At 37.2% G+C, this 19,120-nt stretch overlaps 2 protein-coding genes across 2 annotated transcripts; both read left to right on the plus strand.

Moving 5' to 3' along the window:
- The first annotated feature begins 149 nt into the window (after window positions 1-149).
- On the plus strand, window positions 150-1,180 carry LOC126757561 (protein lin-37 homolog). The gene has a single exon (XM_050471562.1). It carries the CDS (start codon window positions 256-258, stop codon window positions 1,054-1,056), a length of 801 nt encoding a protein of 266 aa, XP_050327519.1. The 5' UTR covers window positions 150-255; the 3' UTR covers window positions 1,057-1,180.
- An 816-nt stretch (window positions 1,181-1,996) lies between these two features.
- Window positions 1,997-17,136, plus strand: LOC126757553 (protein germ cell-less). Its single transcript, XM_050471553.1, has 7 exons — window positions 1,997-2,357; window positions 13,002-13,288; window positions 13,353-13,573; window positions 13,671-13,822; window positions 13,892-14,490; window positions 15,669-15,887; window positions 15,979-17,136. Exons 2-7 carry the CDS (start codon window positions 13,134-13,136, stop codon window positions 16,475-16,477), a joined length of 1,845 nt encoding a protein of 614 aa, XP_050327510.1. The 5' UTR covers window positions 1,997-2,357; window positions 13,002-13,133; the 3' UTR covers window positions 16,478-17,136.
- The last annotated feature ends 1,984 nt before the right edge of the window (window positions 17,137-19,120 follow it).

Here is a 19,120-nt window from a genome sequence, read left to right on the forward strand (position 1 = left end):
TTGCGGCTGTCTTCTAATTTCAATTACAGATTCTAAAGTTAAAATTAAGTTTTTCTAAAGTGTGAAATTTGCGTTATGGTTAAGTTACGTATTGGAGTTTTCAATCTTTTTTACGAAAGAGCAGGCAACTCTGGAGCGTAGCTGTCAAATTGAAAATATACTAGGATTTCGTTCATTGTCAAACAAATTTGAAAGTTTCTTTGAAACATTCACGAATTTATAAGTTTATAAATTAATTTTGGAAGTTGGAATAAAATGAAAACTCCGCCGCAACGTAGAAAAGTACAAAATGATATTCATCAAGCCCGGGGACGTTTTAGAAATGTGCTAAACGACACATTGGCCGGTTCCGATGATGATGGGAACGCTAGTGAGGAAGATTTACCGCATCGTGGCCGACCACCGAAACATTTAGCTAATACAATGCAAAGGGAAATCCAGTCACCACGCAGCTCACGGCATAGCAGCTTGTCACCAGGAAAATACATAACACCAACAAAGCGCAGAAAGCGTGAAGAGCGAGAATCAGAGTCAATCGGAATGGAGAACGATAAGTCGTCATCGGTACAACCAACACAAAAAATACAAGCAGAGAGTTTTGTTATGAAATTGTTTGATCGTAGTCTTGATCTTTCAAAGTATACGGAACAAACCGCATTATATCCCATATGTCGTGCTTGGATGGCAAATCAACCACGTAATCCAAATATACGCAGCTATCGCGATAGACGTTCACCATCACCAGTTGAAAGGAAAAGTAATGCCGCTGAGATGCTTGAACAGTTACAAAGAGGTGAGATTCGGAACGTGAAGTCAATGCCAGCGCCTAAACGAACTGACCTGCCAAAAATACCCATACTGAGTCGTGATGTTTCAAGTACCAAAGAAATCGATGATGTAGTATTTGGAAGCAAGAATTTAAACAAGGATGAACTTTTGGATAATCATTTGATTAAGTGGAAGACGCTCAAATCCAGTTGGCTGAAACAGAACAGTAATTACCAGAAACGTTATGAACTCAACCATTTGATATTACAACAACTCTTCAAGCCGTAAACACTATAATAATAAGATATTAGAATTTTATAAACTACATTAAATATGTATATGCTTTAGCAATAATATGTAAATATGGATATGAATTTAATAATATTTGTCTATTTTAAAGTTTTTGAGTTAATTGATGCGTTTTAGTTATGAAACATGAGTTATCCATTTTTAATTTTTTTTGTTGTGGAGGCGGCTGCTCAAATCTTACAAAAAGTCATGTTAGATGTTATTTTCACTTAATCTGAGATAATTGTCCAGACTACCCGGTTAACCTCTGTTGTGAGGAATAGTAGACCAATTGCTCTTCTATCAAAAGGACTAAAAGATTCTGAATTTCATCCTATTCTCCAAAACTGAAGAGAGGCAGCGGAAGGACTTTCAGATAACTGTGCTATCGCCCAAATTTGATCATATAGGGGTGGAGGCATTCTATCTTCCTTACGGAGTCTGTTCCAGGCTAGATGGATTTAAAATAAATTAATAATTTAGGTTATAATTTTAAAGTGCTCCTGTCATGGACTACTTCAGTAGGTGTTTATATTTATCTAGTCTTGAACAAAATAGTTTTGATTGACTTATTGCACCCATTCATAAAATACCTGTGAATAATTATGTTTCAAAATACTCTTTTTAGTTTTAATTTATATGGAGGACTCTGTAAGGTTTTAACCTTTTAAAACCTTAAAATAAAATTGTGTAAACAAAAAATTAAGGCAGTTTTCAACAGGAGATTATAATTATAGGGCATAAACTCACCCAAAATTTAAATGTTTCGATACGAATGTGTCATTAACAAAATTTAGTTAATTTATTTTCGTTCATTCCGCTTATCTGTCAAATGCACGACAGACCGATGAAATGCGTAATTGCGATTTGGAAAAATAAATACATGGCAACATTGCTCTCGGCAAAAAAATCGACTTGTTAAATGTATTTTGTTTATTTTCCTGTTTACTTCCATTCGTGTATGAAGTTTTGGGTATTTGGTGCAATATTCACGGATTTTGGTGTATTTATGATCAGAGTACTAATATATGATAAAATTGTTTTAAGTCGTTCGAATTGAAAAATTTTAGTTATAAAATATTTTACAAATCTAGTAAAAAATATCATGAAATAAAAAAAATGTGTGGGTAAAAAAGTGAGATGTGAAAAAGTGTTTTCATTAAGATAGTTAATGTCCTGGTAAATGCGTAGATAATTCCGGAGAGTGTTAAATATTATAAAAACTCATATTTGAGTCGCAATTGGAAATTAATATTAAATTATTGCAACTTCGGCAATTTTTATAATACAAAAGGGCTCAAGTAAGTATAATTTTAAGCAATTTAAAAATAACTAGCCTATAGTTAATATTGCCTTTTATTAAAATATGTTTGAACATAAGCTAAGTATCCACAATATGGAAATAAAATAGTGATTTATGGGTTTGCCTAAAGTGCATATAAATTTCAACAAGTTATGTATTTCATTGATTTTGTACACAGTACTCTTGAAATTACCACCCACACTACTGCTAGTGTACTTTTCAAATTCTTGGCTACTTTTTTTTCGTCCTTTAACAAAATTTCCAATAAAAGTACAAGCATTATTGGAAGAGCTAAACCAATTATTTTTTTAGAGGGTTTATAAAAAGATTCTGATAAGCCTATACATAAGTATGTACAACTTATTATTTCTTTGCTGAGGCTGAATTTGTTTTGGATCTCGTAACTCATGCTTGTGGGATGTGAAGGCGTTGAATATAATCTAAATTATAAATTTTATGTACATATGCATGTACGTAATTATGTAAAATATATTTGCTTTAAATCTATAGGTAACCAATTCGCTAAATATTATATTAGTCGCAGGAAGCATACGCATAATTACGGTGCCTGCTGCTGAGTAGATAGCCTTTGGCCACATAAAATTCAGGTCCGTTCAGGTTAAAATAAATATAAAACTCTTATTCAGTTAAAAATTATGGTAAGAATGTAGAATAGAGTTAAGCCCTCACCGACACTCATTTTACTTGCCAAGACGATCAAATTCGGAATTTTATCCTTATATCTTAAACGAGAGACAACAGGGCTCTGGTCTACCGCTATTAAGGATCAAGGTGGCGGAAGCATTAGTTTCTATATGCTATTTTTGAGCATCTTGTATAAAATATAACAAAATAACGCTGCTTCCACCAAATTCGTGTGAACTCTATTTCTCCAAAGAAGTCTGAGAATAGCTGAGATATAAAAACCGTTATCATCCACCATCCTGAAATTGCAAGGCGTAACTTTCGAGCCCTAATCTGTTAACTGCGTGGTTAGAAAAAATTGTACGACTTGTCTGCTATAAACTTTGTCGCCAAAGACCTCCTATCAAGGCAATAACAGGTTGCCATAAAGCTACATATTTCAACTGCAGTCTGATCTTAAGCTTACCACCACATCAGCCAGCAGGGCGGAAATAATTAGGGTCACACAAGCTACCCACTGACTTATGAAGCATACTCGGCACCGCTCTGGTCATTAATACATGGAATAATATATTACTCCATTCGGGTACTTTATGGAATTCAAGTGACAACTTGCAAATACATATGTGGAGAAAGATGTATGAGCCTTCAAGCTAAAATTTGCATATGATGGGAATTTCAATCACATTATTATAATTATGTACATCATTATGTACCTCTTTATGTACATTGGTAATATCCGATGTATTATGGCCAAAGCGTACACCTCTAGACATTTGTATCAAATGTATGTTATAAAAGTATTTAATATGTCAAACAGCGTTTGTCTGCCTTTGAATTGTGCATATGTATATTATGTACATATCTATGTATGGATATCTACAAAGATCTTTGCCTATTTTTACTTGAGCAGCTATGTCATTGCCTTAACATATTAATGTATATTATATACATATCTATGTATGGATATCTACAAAGATCTTTGCCTATTTTTACTTGAGCAGCTATGATGACATCATTGCCTTAACACACTTCAAATATAATATAAATATTTTAGTAAATGGAGTATGATAATTAATTAAAGATATGTACGTATGTAGTGATATATTTTTGTTTTAATAAATAAAATGTATTTCGAGGCAGACTACAATACGCGCGTGCAAGCAAAACTATAACCGAAAATAATCAGATTATGGTCTGTCAATTTGGAATTTTTGCAGATTATTCTTTTCTGTCCTAAACTAGAATTTATTTGTTATCAAATATTTAGAAACCAAATTAATATTTCATAACAATCATAAAATGATAAATAATCTTTTTTTAAACACAAGTAATAAATACGAAAAATAAACAATCGCAGTGTTTACATATTTTTAGTTTCAGAAAGGTTGTTCACCTGCTATTTTCAGCAGTTTTGTTAAAATTTTTGCACTCGCACGTACGGCAATACATTTATTTTTATTATTTGTATGTATGTACATACATACATAGGTTCCTCTTGCCAAATTGATCTTTACTTGCCTACCGCAACATTTTGTTTTTGTTTTGATTATCACTTTCTACTCATATGTTATACAGGGTCACTATTTTTGTATGTATGTATGTAATTATATCTCCATATGTACATAAATATGTAGGGGCCACTCAATTTATGTTACTCATTCCATTATGTTTTGCTTTTCTCCACAAACACTTTTCGAATTTGTTGCTTGTCTTACACATTTCTACAATTTTCATGGCCTGTCGGCGTGGTGTAGCGCGTAAATGCTTCGTTTCTTTATTGTAATCAGGTTTATAACAACAAATGCGCGCTGGTTCAAAACCTAACGGTGTCTGTGGCTTGTTACTATTTATTCATAATTGATTTATTGCTTACTACATTTAATTTGTGTTGTAATTTAATTCGTAATAATTATTTATTTCGGCTTATTGGATTTTGAACAGCTTATCAACTGTGGGTTTTCGTTAAAATCTTAACATTTATCCACATTGTTCAGCGTAGGCTCTGGAGCTGTTAAATTAATTGCAAATGGACTCAGGCTTGTAGATTTGTAACGCTCTGAAATTTATGTAGTTATGTAGTCTAAACTCCCTGAGGTACAATATTTTACTTAATTGTACAAATGCGTAGCTTCATTAATTGCTACAAATTAACTCGACATTACCATAATGACCTATTACTCAAGTAACGCTATATGAATGTACATAAGTATGTAAAAAAAAATAAGAAAGTTAACTTCGGTTGTAACGAAGCTATAATACCCTTCGCAGGTGCATTTCTTATAGCACAAAAAGGCATAAAAGATCTTTATCTTGAATTTCATCTGTCTGTTTGTATGGCAGCTATATGTTATAGTAGTCCGATTTGACGAATATGGACGGAGATTGTGGCCTTGAAAAATAATCCATGACGAATTTGGTTAAGATAAGTATTTTCTCAAATAAAAATGTCCTCCATACAAGTACTAGATTCCGTTCAGTTTCTATGGCCTTTATATGCTATAGTGGTCCAATATCGGCGATTCTGACGAATGAGCAGCTGATTTGGAAGAAAAACACGTGCGTAAGATTATAGATCGATATATCAAAAACTTGGGGACTTGTTTCGTGTATATACATATACATAAACATACAATCCTTTATTGATTCGGCTCTCCATGGATCATTATACACAATCCATGCCCTAAAGTGTCTGGACTGACGGGTGTTAGCTATCTCACTAAGGTTCAAAACCTTTTGCTAACCACTCCTCAAATACCCGATGTGTGGAAAATAGGAAGAGTCGTCCCACTACTTAAATCTAGGAAACCTGCCAACAAAGGGGAGTCCTATCGTCCGATAACTCTCCTATCCCTAATAGTGAAGACACTTGAGATTTCTATTCCCAAGCCTAGAAAATCACCAGCATGGCTTCTGAAAAGTGCACAGTACCACCACAGCACTTAACGCCATAATCGCCCATATAGTTCATGGTTTTAACCAGAAACCACCCTGCGAGAGGACGACCTCCACCACTGAAGAGATGGACTATCAACTACTTGAGCGGTCATCAATCATCCGTACTATTTTGAGGTAAAATACCAAAACTGCGAAGAATTAAACAAGGCGTTTCGAAAGGGGTGTCCCGCACCACTATAGGGAATTTCTATCACCTCGTACGCAGATGATTGCGCGATAATGATGTCGGATAATGAAATCAATGGCATGTGCTCAAAAGTAAACGACTATCACTCAGGCCTTTTTCGCTTCCTCGCTACACGGAACTTAACACTCTTCCCCAGTAAATCCACAGTGACCATATTCACAAACTGGACAAAGGCGTTAAGATTCCGACTGCCAATAACCCTACAATTTTAGATTTTCGACAGCCTGTGCTCCTTCACTACTCATACGACCGTGATTATCGCCAAAGTACAGAGCCGCAACAAAATGCTCAAGTCTCTAGCCGACAGCACATGGGAAAGGACAAAGAAACCTTGTTGGCAACTTAAAAGGCAATCGGTCGGCCGGTCCTTAACTACGCCGCACCAATACGCGTGGATGCATATTTTATAGAGTCTCCGAAGTTTCCTTCTGGATGTTATAAACTTCTATTCAAACTTACTACCTATATCCTGTTCAGGGTATAAGAATTAAAAGTATGAATAATTGAAACAGCCTTGGGTCCGGTACGAAACTTACCAATAGGAAACCATTGTGCTAAATGCCCTTACGAATGTTGAGGAAAACAAAACCAACACAAGAATGATGTAATCTTCAATAAAACGAAGTAAAAATTAGAAATAATCAGTGTTAATGGCGATAAATGCTTTAGAAATATTTACAATCTGTAAGTGTAAAGTTAAGGGAAAAAAACTAAACAAAAGCCGTCGGTTTCGTGCTTAAAATTTAACACTTCTATGTACACATTATTCATTGTTCAATTCATATACCGAGTTAGCTCTTTAATTGAAATCTTATTATATCTTCGTTTGTATTGTTCACTTTTATTTAATATTCGCAATTAAATTTTTGCATTAAACAAAAAGCATTTGCATTAAACTTTCGCTATTAGACGATTTTTTATGTGGAAAAAGGTGTATGAATCAAAAGACCGTTTAGATCGGTAAGTCTTGGTTTGTGGTTGGCGTCACTGGAATAACGTCTTGCAGCAGGCTTGCTCCGTATCCTCCTGACTCGTGCCGGCATTGAGTCCAATCCGGGCCCGGAGGAATTCTTCTGCTGCGTCTGCGCTAAAAGGCTCCATCCAAACTCCACCTCGGTGGATGGAGCCATCTTAAGACCTGCTTTGGCCTTAAGAAACACAGGAAGTAGACAACGAGTTACTTGGCCCCATGCTGCTAACGCACTACTGCGACCTTAACCTCTACGGCTGTGCAATCGGCACCTAGTTCGTGCACTGCTGCGCCACTCCCCACGAAAGGCCAACAAAGAACCTCCACGGTCCATAAGAGCTCAAATAGGCAGTATGACTCCCACAACACCGTGCAATATCGTCTTATCGATGGCGACATCGACTGCCATACTTCCCTAAAATGTCAGACTAGCTTTAACGCGCACCACGACCTTTGCATTCCTGCCTGTCAAATCATCGAATTAAAGGAACAGATAGACGATTCGACATTCTGCACAATGAATAAAGAACGCTCCCTTTAGGATTGAAAAGGTGGACTATGAACTGCCTGAGCGGTCGTCAATCATCCGTAATATTTCGAGGTAAAAACTCCAAATTATTTAACTTTTACATCTCGAAATTCCCGCAACTACCAGAGGGGATTTCTATCACCTCGTACGCTGATGTTTGTACGATAATGACGTCGGCTAATGAAATCTATCCAAACAGTTTCTGTTGGAGTGCTTTCGCAGAAAGGAATGCCCCCTAGGCAGCATCAAGAGGTCCTTCCTCAACTACGTCGACATAAAACAATATACCAGACTTCGGACGCTAAGAATTTCAGACACGCACTGAGCGCCATTTACAGTGCAGCCATTAACACCTTCACCATCTCCATTTCAGTGAATGGCTCACTAGGAGTCAAACCACCACCCATTGCAGACGAAGTGCTCGAGTTGCCGTGAGAATCGAGAGTGAGCCTTGAGCAGCTTCTTTCTGTATACTGTAGCAGGTTAAATTCCTACTTATCCAGAATCGAAACCGACTTACCAAATATGTATATGTCCAGCATGTAAAGAGTCCATGGTCGTCATCAAAAGGGGGGTCACTCATCCGAGGCTTGTTGCGTCTTTTCATTGGGGTGTTTTTTTTTTACGTGGCGGGCCCCAAACCCAGCGCACAACCCTATGTAGGGGATGTTTCGCATTCTCACTTTAGCTCGCCTTCAAACGGATGTTCTTAGGCTACCCAGAGGATACTTGGTCAAAGACCGAAAGTCGTGAGCTGCTTGAGCCATATGTAAAAGAATCGTTTCTGGCCACTCCCAAGTGAATGGCGAACAGAGAACTTTCCTCACTTGCGTGAACTTCTACACATGACTCCGTCCCCCTGGCTCCGCTGGCTAGATCATGTCGTCCGAACACTCCAGCTCTGAAAGTATTCGTCGCAGTACCTACCGGGGGAAGCAGAAGAAGAGGAAGACCTTCACTCCGTTGGAAAGACCTGGTGGAAAAGGACCACCTTGTGAAAATAAGAAATGACTGGCGCGCTGTTGTTAACTTGGCTATAAGCGCGTAAGCGGTGTCTACGCCAATTAAGAAGAAGAAGATGAAAAGAGTACCCGCAAGACTCTAACCACCTCTTTGCATGCCCTGCTAACCCTACACATCTGACACCCCTCTCCATTATGATCCGACCCCGTAGAAACAGCAAGTTTCCTGGATCTACCGTTGTTAACGTCGATGAAAATTTATTACCTAATCCTTACCATGCTAACCGGGATTAGGTATCCATTACAACAACAACATTTCAATTTAAAATGCCCGTGACGTTTCTGTCATGCCTCCGCACTTAAATTCGAATATTTTACATGTTTTGTATAACAATTACTAAAAAATTTGAAATCACTTTGAAAGACCGCGCTTTCTAAATCCCACTGGTATTCGTTTTAGCCCACGCAATGCACTTATCGAAAGCAAATGAAAAACGAAAAGGTGGGAGGCATATTTCGTTTTTCGTTTCAACACATCAGTTCATTTTATCGTTTTATTTTATTTTAAATTCGTGGCAACATAAATTTCATTAGAGCCGGAAGTTTCAGACATTTATCGATTAAAATTCGTGAACTTATAATAAATTCGAAATGTGTAGCAACTTTTTGACATTTCTTGCATTCTTGTTTATAGAAGCTAACGGAAGTAGCGAGCAAGTTTGAACATGTGCTGCTTTCTAATGTAAAGTAACTGAACTGAAGTTAGAAAACTTATTTTTGGTAATATATGTACATATGTATATGTAACTATTTTTTTTATTTTATTTTTTTTTATTTTTTTTTTTTTTTTTTTTTTTTTTTTTTTTTTTTTTTTTTTTTTTTTTATTTTTTATTTTTTTTTTTTTTTTTTTATTTTTTTTTTACCTAAAAACTTGCTACAATTTTTTTAATAGCAAATACAATACAAATCAAAAACTTGTCTAGCAATTGCAATGTATACTTAAACAATATAAGAAAATGAACATGTTTAAACTTGTTTTTCATTGACTTAGCACTCCGTAAATATGCCGCTATTTCTCAACTATTATTTTTCACTCGTCATTGTTGCTATTTTTACATTCCTTTCCGTTGTGTGGAGTTCTTCTAACATATTTAGAGGAATTACAACACCAGCATATAGTTGCAACATTTCCATTTCGGGCCTCTACGCATTTTCTTTGTGAGCATAAAACTTGTTTTTGTTTATAATCTCTTTTTTCCTATATTTTCCTCCAAACATAGCATACGGCCTTGACATATTTACCTTAATAATATTACAGCATAACAAGTTTATTTTTGTTACGCTTCATATCATTTACTATAGCACATACATATACATACTTATATGTATATGTCGGTATGTATATGTACATATGTGTAGATGTGTTTGTATATCGTATTGTATCGTATCATATCGTAAATTTATTTTGAATTCAGTGCCAGTGTGTGAGCTATTTATAGCCATTGATATTGGAGTGTTGGGCCATACACATTTCCTCTACGGGAATATGTTGAAATCAACTAAAAGAAATCAAATCATATTATTTTTATAGTAGCTTGTCTAGAACTTTATTTACAACACTAGATAGACGTGTGAGATATGTTCTTCATGTTCAATAAAAATTATTAAATTTTTTGTCAGCTCTTTAGCAGATACTTATGTACTATGTACTTATCTGCTATACAAACTGAACGATCGGAATAAAGTGCTTGTTCGCAATACTTTTTCATTTGACAAGATATCTTCACGAAATTTGCCATAAATGATTTTTCGAGATAGCGTTCCAATCTCCGAATAAATTGTTCTGATTGTTGTTGTTTAAACGGATTCCTAATCCCCGTTAAGATGGTAGATAAGTTGCTTTCGACGTCATCCAACGGAAAGCCGAAGAAATGTGCTGTTTTGACGGGGTCCGACCAAAGGGGGAGGGGTGTCAGATGAGTGGGCTAGGTGTAAAGAGGTGGCCAGTGTCATGCGGAGACCCATCGCGCGCAGGACATATATTGGATATGTCGGGGACTATTCTGGATAGGTAGGAGTTTAACCTGCTACAGTATCCAGAGCGAAGCTGCGTAAGGGAAACTCTCGTTTCTCGCGGCAACTCGAGCTCTTCGTCTGCAATGGGTGGAGGTTTGACTCCAAGTACGCCATTCACTAAAAGGGAGTCGGTGAAGGTGTTGATTGGCTGTGAAAGGCGGTCAGTGATTGTTGGAAGTGAGTTGCGTCCGAAGTCCGGTCGATGTATTGTCTGATGTCGTCGATGAAGTTGAGGAATGACATCTTGGTGTTCCAAGGAGGCAGCGGAAGCAGGTGTCTGCAAGGATTATTTCTGTGAAATCACTCCAGCAGGAACTGTTTGGAGAGGAGTTCATTATGCTCCTTAACTGGGAGCATAAGGGCTTCATTATGCAGGTGTTCGGTAGGAGAAATCAAGAGCAGGTGTTCGGTAGGAGAGATCAAGAGGCATCGTGTCGTAGGCCGATGTGTCGGCCGGCCAATCGCCTTGAAAATTGCTAACAACGTTTCTTTGTTTTTTCCCACATGTGCTGCCGACTAGCGAGGAGTGAAGGAGCACAGACAGTCACACCTAAAATTTTAGTATTATTGACAGTCAGAATCTTGACGCCATCGACTGCAATATTAAGGTCAAGTCTGTACTCCTTCGTCCAGTTTGTAAATATGGTCGCTGTGGATTTAGTGGGGGAGAGTGTTAAGTTCCGTGCAGAAAGAAAGCGAGAAAGGTCGGAGAGATACCCGTTGACCTTTCAACACATGCCATCGATTCTAGTGCCCGACGTCAATATCGTGAAATCATCAGCGGACGAGATGATAGAAACTGCCTATAGTGGCTGTGGGAGTTTCAAGATGTAGCAGTTAAACAATAGCGGGAGGAGGACACCACCCTGCGGAACCCCTTGTTTAATTCATCTCAGTTTTGCATTGAGAGACAGTTGTGTCCCATTTATAGAAGGGAACCTCCATAGAGGAATTTTGTGCTTTCTTGTGAACACAAGCAGATTCGTTTTCTCCCGGTTCAACTCGCAGGCCCGCTTGCGATGCACAGTTCTGGACTGTATTGAGAGTGGTAGTCATAATAGTGCTAATGGTCTGTGGACACCTAATCGTTGTTAAGATGCAATGTCGTCCGCATATGGCACTATCTTGGGGGCTTTGTCTTCCAAGTTCCTTAGCAGTATATTCACCAGTAAGGTCCACAGCAGCGGAGACAGCACTCCACCTTAGAGAGTACATCTACAGACATCCTTGGTCATTTTAGCGTCGTTCCATTCTCCTCTTATCCGTCTAGAGGACAAAATACGTCTGATCCAGCGATGTATAGCGGGATCAACTCCTATTTACTGGATAGATTCCGTAGAGACGTTGCTGAACGCTCCTGAAATGGCCAGGAATGCTTCAAGTGCGTATTCCTTACATTAAGAGCCCTTACGATATTTAATACCAGTGTATGGAGCGCAGTCTCTACTCATCTGCCCTTCGTATATGCGTGCTGCGCTTTGGATAAGCCTCTAAGAGAAGCTGCGGCTCTAATATGTAAGTTCAAGATTTTCTCGAATGTTTTCAGCTCTTTCATTTTTGAGTAGTTTGGGTTGTTCCTATCTGCCTTCGGTATGAAAACTAACCTAGCTTCTCTCCATGAGTGTGGCACATAGCTGATCTTCAAGCATCCCCAAAAATCGCCTTTAGCCATGGCACGGATAGACAGAGAGCATTCTGTAGCATTGCTGGAATGATTCCGTCCGTACCGGGTCGAATGAACGGATTGCTCATTGAATTTTAAGTTTCTGTGTTTTTTCTTTAAAAAAGTAAAGAACATCGAAATGGGTCACCCTTTATTTGTGATACCCATAAAGCTTGAATTTTTATAATTCAATTTTCATTTTTTCCAACTTTTGATTGCTTCAGAAAAATAAATAAATATTTATATTTTATACTCAAGCGAACATATTTAATATTTCTTTGCCTTTTCTGCACTGAATAACGATTTATACTGCAATACTTGTATATCCGATTTTTGACCGAATCCTCTTCGGTTAGCAGTGTGAGTGTGTGAGCCCCGCAATAAAGGCAGCAGTCTGACACTATTCAATTATATTTAAAAGATTTTACATCTACGTGGGTATGTAAATATGCACATACATACATTTGTGTATATGTGTCTGTATACATATGTGTTTAAATATGTTGATAAGATTAATGGAATTTCTCAATGCAAGCCCTATCAAGTACAGCGAACACAATGTATAGAGAACAAAGCAACAGCTAGTCTTAGTATAGGTGCTTTTGTGCGGCAAACTTGACATTTCTCATGTGTTTACCATTTTATTTATAGACAAACAACAATAGGTTGTGTTAAAAAGGCGGCAAGCGGCTAAAACTGCCAACAACAGTTCCAGTGTTGCTTCGAACACATTTTGGCCAAGTCTTAAGGCAGCGAGTAGCACGCTAAACACAACGCACAGCAATGGGTCAGCTTGTGGCAAAACTAGCCGTACCGTTACAGCATTGCAGCGACAATGTGGTAAATATATTAGCCGGACGTCGCAAAAGAAAACGTTCGCTAGACTCGAGCAATACATCAGATGAGTCGCAGAGCAGTGAAACACAATCGCCAAAGAAGTACGTATGCCCTTTTGTTGCTTTATTTTTATTTTTTTTATGACATTTTCTTTTTTCCGCGCAGAAAAAGGCTACTCACCACCACCCAATACATATACCAAGCGCTCTTTAAGGAGCAAAAGAATTCCGACATTGCTGTGATGGCGCTGGGCAAGGTGTGGAATCTGCACAAAGTATATCTCTGCCAGAGCCCGTACTTTTACAGCATGTTCAATGGTTCATGGAAGGAATCCTGTCAAGATTTTGTGCACATAAAAATTTTGGATGAACGCATCACGCTAGAAGGCAAGCATAAATAAGAATTTATGCTACAATTACATACATAAATAAAAAAAAATACTTTAAATTATATAATCATGTTTTTTGTTTAACTTTTTTTTAGCGCTGGACGCCGTTTTTGGTTCCATGTACTCCGACGAGATTGAAATCGATCCAAAGGCGGTGATTTCAGTGTTGGCCACCGCGACGCTCTTCCACTTGGAGGGTATTATCGACAAATGCGCTGAAGTCATGATTGAAACCATTAACGCCGAGGTGCGTAACACGCTTCAAACTTTGCTTTGTTACTATATAATTTTTATTAATATTTTCACTTTTTTACAGACTGCCATTAGTTACTATGAAGCCGCTTGCCTGTATGGCAGCGTGAATGTTAAGAAAGCTGCAATGGTCTTTTTGGAAACAAATTTGCTCTGCATTTATCACAAAGATGAGCAACTACTGCGTCAAATCAGCGTCGAACTAATGACCAAGTTGGTAGCCAGCCCCGATTTATATGTGATGCAGACTGAATTTTCCTTATACACATTGCTGCGCACTTGGATGTATTTGCGTCTGCATCCACTGTACGATGCTGAAAATACTGCTGATATAGCGCCTGCAGCAGGCGCGGGTGATGGCAGTAGAAGTGCCGTTGGCAGCAACAATAATAACAATAATGGCAATAACGAGAGTCAGTGTCTGTCAGATCTCGTGAAGGATTACTTTGCGCATCGCAGTGAAAGACGTTCATTCCTGGCCACACCTGAAGGCCAACAATTTGTGCCGCCATTCCAAGCGCTGCGCACGCAGTACTTAACCAATCATCATACAGATTTGAAAATCGTACTTAATGATAATATTATTCCAAAGGATTGGTTGCATAGTCATGTGCTCAGTCATTGGCATTCGATTTTGAAGGTCGACCATTTGCCGGAGGAGGGGTAAGTGTATTTTATATATGTGAAACTAATTTGTAATATATACTCTAAGTAAATTTGTAAACCCAACACCAGTGAAATTAAAGAGATTATTTATGTATTAAAGTATATGCATGCTTAGTTGTGCTTTTTTTAGTTTTTGAGAAATCGTAAAAAAAATTTGGAACCAGAAAAAAATTTCTGTTCCACCGAAGCTGTAATACCCTTCACTGGTACATTTTTTATAGCATGAAAGGGTATGAGAAGATATTATGCTGATTTTGTTCAATCCGTTTGTATGGCAACTATAGGCTATAGTAGTCCGATCTGAATAATTTCTTCACAACTTGTAGTTTTGTGGCAGAGAATAATATGTGCCAAAATTCATGAAGATATCTCGTTTAATAAAAATTTTTTCCATACAAGAATATTTTTTGATCTGTCAGTTTGTATGACAGATATATGAAAGAGTGATTAGACTTAAACATTTTTTTCGGATATCGTAGCACTGTCTTAGGCAATGATCTATGCCAAAATTCGTAAAGATATCATTTCAAACAAAAAAGTTGTTTATACCAGAACTTAATTTTGATCGGTCAGCTTGTACGGCAGCCATATTTTATAGTAGTCCGATCTGAACAATTTGTTCGGATATTGTAGCGCTGTCTTGGACAATGAACTATGCCAATTTTTGTAGGAATATCTCTTGAAATAAAAAAGTTTCCCATACAAAAACTTGATTTTGATCGGTCAGTTTGTACGGCAGCTATATGCTATAGTGGTCCGATATCGGTGGGTCCGACAAATATGCAACTTCTTGATCAGAAAAGTATGTGACCAAAACTTGAGATCGATATCTCAAAAACTAGTTCGAGAAAAACGAGTTTAAAGCTTCGGATAAAAGACGGCTTGGATGTCGTGTCACTAAAGTAGCTATAGCTCCGGAAATAGTGAAAATTTTGACAAACCTGCTTAAAAAGTTAAGCTTTGAAAATATGGAGGAATCTACTTTATTCAAAATCCCACACTAGAATATCCCTAGAAGAGAAATTTTTATTTTTCACGTTTCTTTCGCAAATGATTAAAACTCAAACGTAACGCAAGAAAAAAAAAAGTATTCCACGATCTTCTCCAATCTCCTACATATGTACAATTTAAAACGAGTATCTCTTTTACCGATCTTTTCACACTTATTTCTGCAGTCCGCAAAACCTTGATGCCGATGTATTTTATAAGAATTGCATGCGCTGCGGCCGCATTCTACTTGAGCCCGGCTATCAGAAGTGGCGGTGGACGGGCTTCAACTTCGGCTTAGATCTTGTGCTGGTCGCTGACTCACGGTTGCTGAGCATACGACGCCACCATCGCAATGAGCACGAGCGTTTGCTGAGCCTGCAAACTAAACGGCAGTTCATGATACGGTAAGAATAAGGAAAAAATCTAATGATGTCCGTTCCTTAGTAAAATTGTTCAATACATTTTCATAATCCTTTCCTTTTCATACGCAACCAGCACTTCGGTGACATCGATCAATTCACAACGGCAACCAACATTTACGCAAAAGACCGAAATAAGCTCACTCAGTCTCGAGAAGAATCAAGAGGTGACGATAATGCTCATGGACACGTTGCTGGTGCATCCCTTGCTCATATCGGTGAATCTGTTGGTGGTGCCGCCGACGTCGCAGCACTTCAAGCAGCATGTGTACGGCAACGAAGACACAATTAATGCGGCGACAGTTCCTATATCAGAAATCGGTGCCAATTGCAATTCGGCTGATGATGCGCAACGTTCGGGCACGCCAACAAACAGTAATGTGACCGGTGAGCGTCTGCTGTTGGCAGCAGATGACTCGGCGGTGTGTGTAGTGCCACCTTCACCACCAAATGTACCGTCAATACTGCTAACACCGCCCACACATCGTGCTGCTTCTACAACGTCCACAGTGTCAACCGCTTCATCCGCCGGTTCGGCGGTGTCGGTCTCCTCGTCGGCGTCGGATTTCGTATAAGTTGGTGTAGTTAAAAGCCATAGGCATTATGGAGACGTTCCATATATTTTGTGATTACTTTACTAATGAAATCGTGTTCAGTTTTTCATTCGTTGGAATATTATTTTATAAACTTATACAACATTACTTGTAATTCTGCCATAAAAGCGCACAATCAAATATGAAAAATGTTTGTCTAAAAGTGAATTCCGCTCGGACTTTGTATTGGAATTTAAGTGTTTATATATACATATATCATGTAAAAACAAAATTTTATTTTAAGTACATACGTTGATTTTAAAAAGCATTCGATCTTGGAAAAATTTTAATTTATCTAGTAAGTTAGCTTTTTTTTTAAGTTTTGTATGATATTGCATTAGAAGTTATTATAAATTAATAATACTCACTTTTCGGCTTTTCACAATTTACAAATCACGTCTATAAAAAAAAAAAAAAAAAAAAAATCGAATTAGAATGTATTCACTTGCGCTGGCGAAGTAGTATAAAATATTGCTGTTGTAAATATATTTGTATTGAATTAAAATTTATAAAGATGTATAGCAACTTTTTTATACTTATATAATGACTTGTAATTTACTATGTACATACATTATGTATGTATAATCATGAATGGTGTCGCACAAGAATATAATATACAACTAACTGCGTTAACAAATTAATTTTAAATGCATTTGAATTTTGAACTCAGTTGCAGGGTGGTTGCGAAGTTTCTCTTTAAGAAACCTTTTGAATTTTAATTTTTTATTATTAAAAGTTTAATTGGAAAATCGAAATTAAGAATTGGAAATTTGATTTGTAATACGAGAATTAAAAATAAAAATTAAAAAAAAAAAAATTAAAAAAAAAAAATTAAAAAAAAATATAAAAAAAAATTTTAAAAATAAAAATAAAAAAAAATTAATTAAAAAAAATTTTTTTTAGGTTACAAATAAATTAGTTTTAACTGTATTTAGTAGTTTAAAAATATTTATTTAGTTTAACAATTTTTTTTATTAAAAAAATTAATTTTTCAAAAATTTTTCATTACTGTATTTTAAATTTTTGTTGCCAGTTTTCAATTATTTTTTTTAACTAACCATTTTTTCAAAATAAGTTTTCGAAAACTACTGCAACAATCGTGAACGGTTATACCGCAAAAATGTTGAAAACCGTAAAAATTCAGTTTAAAATAGTTTGAAAGGTTGAGTTGTCATAGGTACCACCAAAAATTTCAACTGAAACGGAGTTGAGTTGTAATTACTAAAGTTGTAGTATTTCTTGTAGCTGTCATCCAGACCATCAACGATAATATCGCAAACAAGTTGAAAACGGTAAAAATTCAGTTTAAAATGGTTTGGCAGATTCAGTTGTCATCGAAAATACAAAAAATTTAAACTGAAATGCAGTTCAGTTTTTAAAAGTTAACCAGATCGAGTATTTGTTGTTGGTTAAGCGGTTATCCATAACCGATCTGGATGCCAAGTTAATTGTCAAGAAAGTCACATAGCGGATAGTCCCAGAAACGCACTCGATGGTGTCAAACCATAAAGAGAGAGGTGTTAAGTGAGTTGGTTTCATGGAACATACAAAAGAGATGGCTAGAGTCATGCTGGGACGCATTGCCTGCAGGACATAGAGTTTGGTTATCGAGTTTGATTTTGGATAAATGGGAGCTAAACCTGCTATAACAACCAAAACGTTGTTTCGGAACAGATCACTCAAGAATCGCCAGACAACTAGAGCTCTTATTCTGCTATTGGTGGTGTTTGGACTCCAAGGACACAGTTCAATGTGAGAGAAGCTGTTAATCGACGGTGCATGGCTTTCAGTCCCTGTCTGAAGTCAATTCGAGACCACAGTTTTAAACCCTAGCCCAATTAAAAATGTGTGGATTTGATATTCTTCAATTATCCGACCTCGAGAAACAAACAGCTAGTTGGTTTGAGGTACCGCACTAACTATGCCACTGAACACTTTGCTGCATATAGCACCGGTGGATAAGGTGTATGGGCGCATAAACTGGGCACTCTGAAATCCTCGCACACTTTGATTTCATTCCAAAATATTTTTGATATAAGGTCGGCGAGCCTAGCCCCAGTTGTCGTTGCTCTGCGCACATACCTTCGAAGGAGACAACAAAGGAAAGGACTCGCTGGAGAGCGGCAGTGACCCATTTTACGATTGGATCAAAGCCTGCAGGCAGGGTAGATGGAGGAGTATATTGTAGGGAACTTTCTATCAGCTTCAGCTTTCGGTGATCACTGCAGCGTTTTCCAAGCAGAAGTGGCTGCCATAAAGGTAGCGGTAGATCCTCCTTCAGTGTCGCAAAGTTGCTTAGAATGTTCCGTAGTTCCCGCATACGCGATTTTTCGTTTTTATTTTTTTTTTTTTGGCTACCCGTAAATCGACCTTAAACATGACGGACTCAAACCGGTTTAGACTCATAGTCGTTTATGCAAAGTCGTTTTGCATGATCCGTAATACATTACCCGCATACGTGATTTTATAGTAAAAAAAAATATCGACCCCCTCTACTATACACTCCAATAGTATGGCAGCGATTTTAGTCTTGAGTTCGCTGACTGTGCGCTCAAGACTAGTGAAGGGATGTCTAGACTCTTTATCTCTAGCAACGAGCTATTTAATGTGTAGACCGGTATGGGC

The sequence above is a fragment of the Bactrocera neohumeralis genome, chromosome 4 (genome assembly GCF_024586455.1).
Source record: "Bactrocera neohumeralis isolate Rockhampton chromosome 4, APGP_CSIRO_Bneo_wtdbg2-racon-allhic-juicebox.fasta_v2, whole genome shotgun sequence".
Classification (NCBI taxonomy): domain Eukaryota; kingdom Metazoa; phylum Arthropoda; class Insecta; order Diptera; family Tephritidae; genus Bactrocera; species Bactrocera neohumeralis.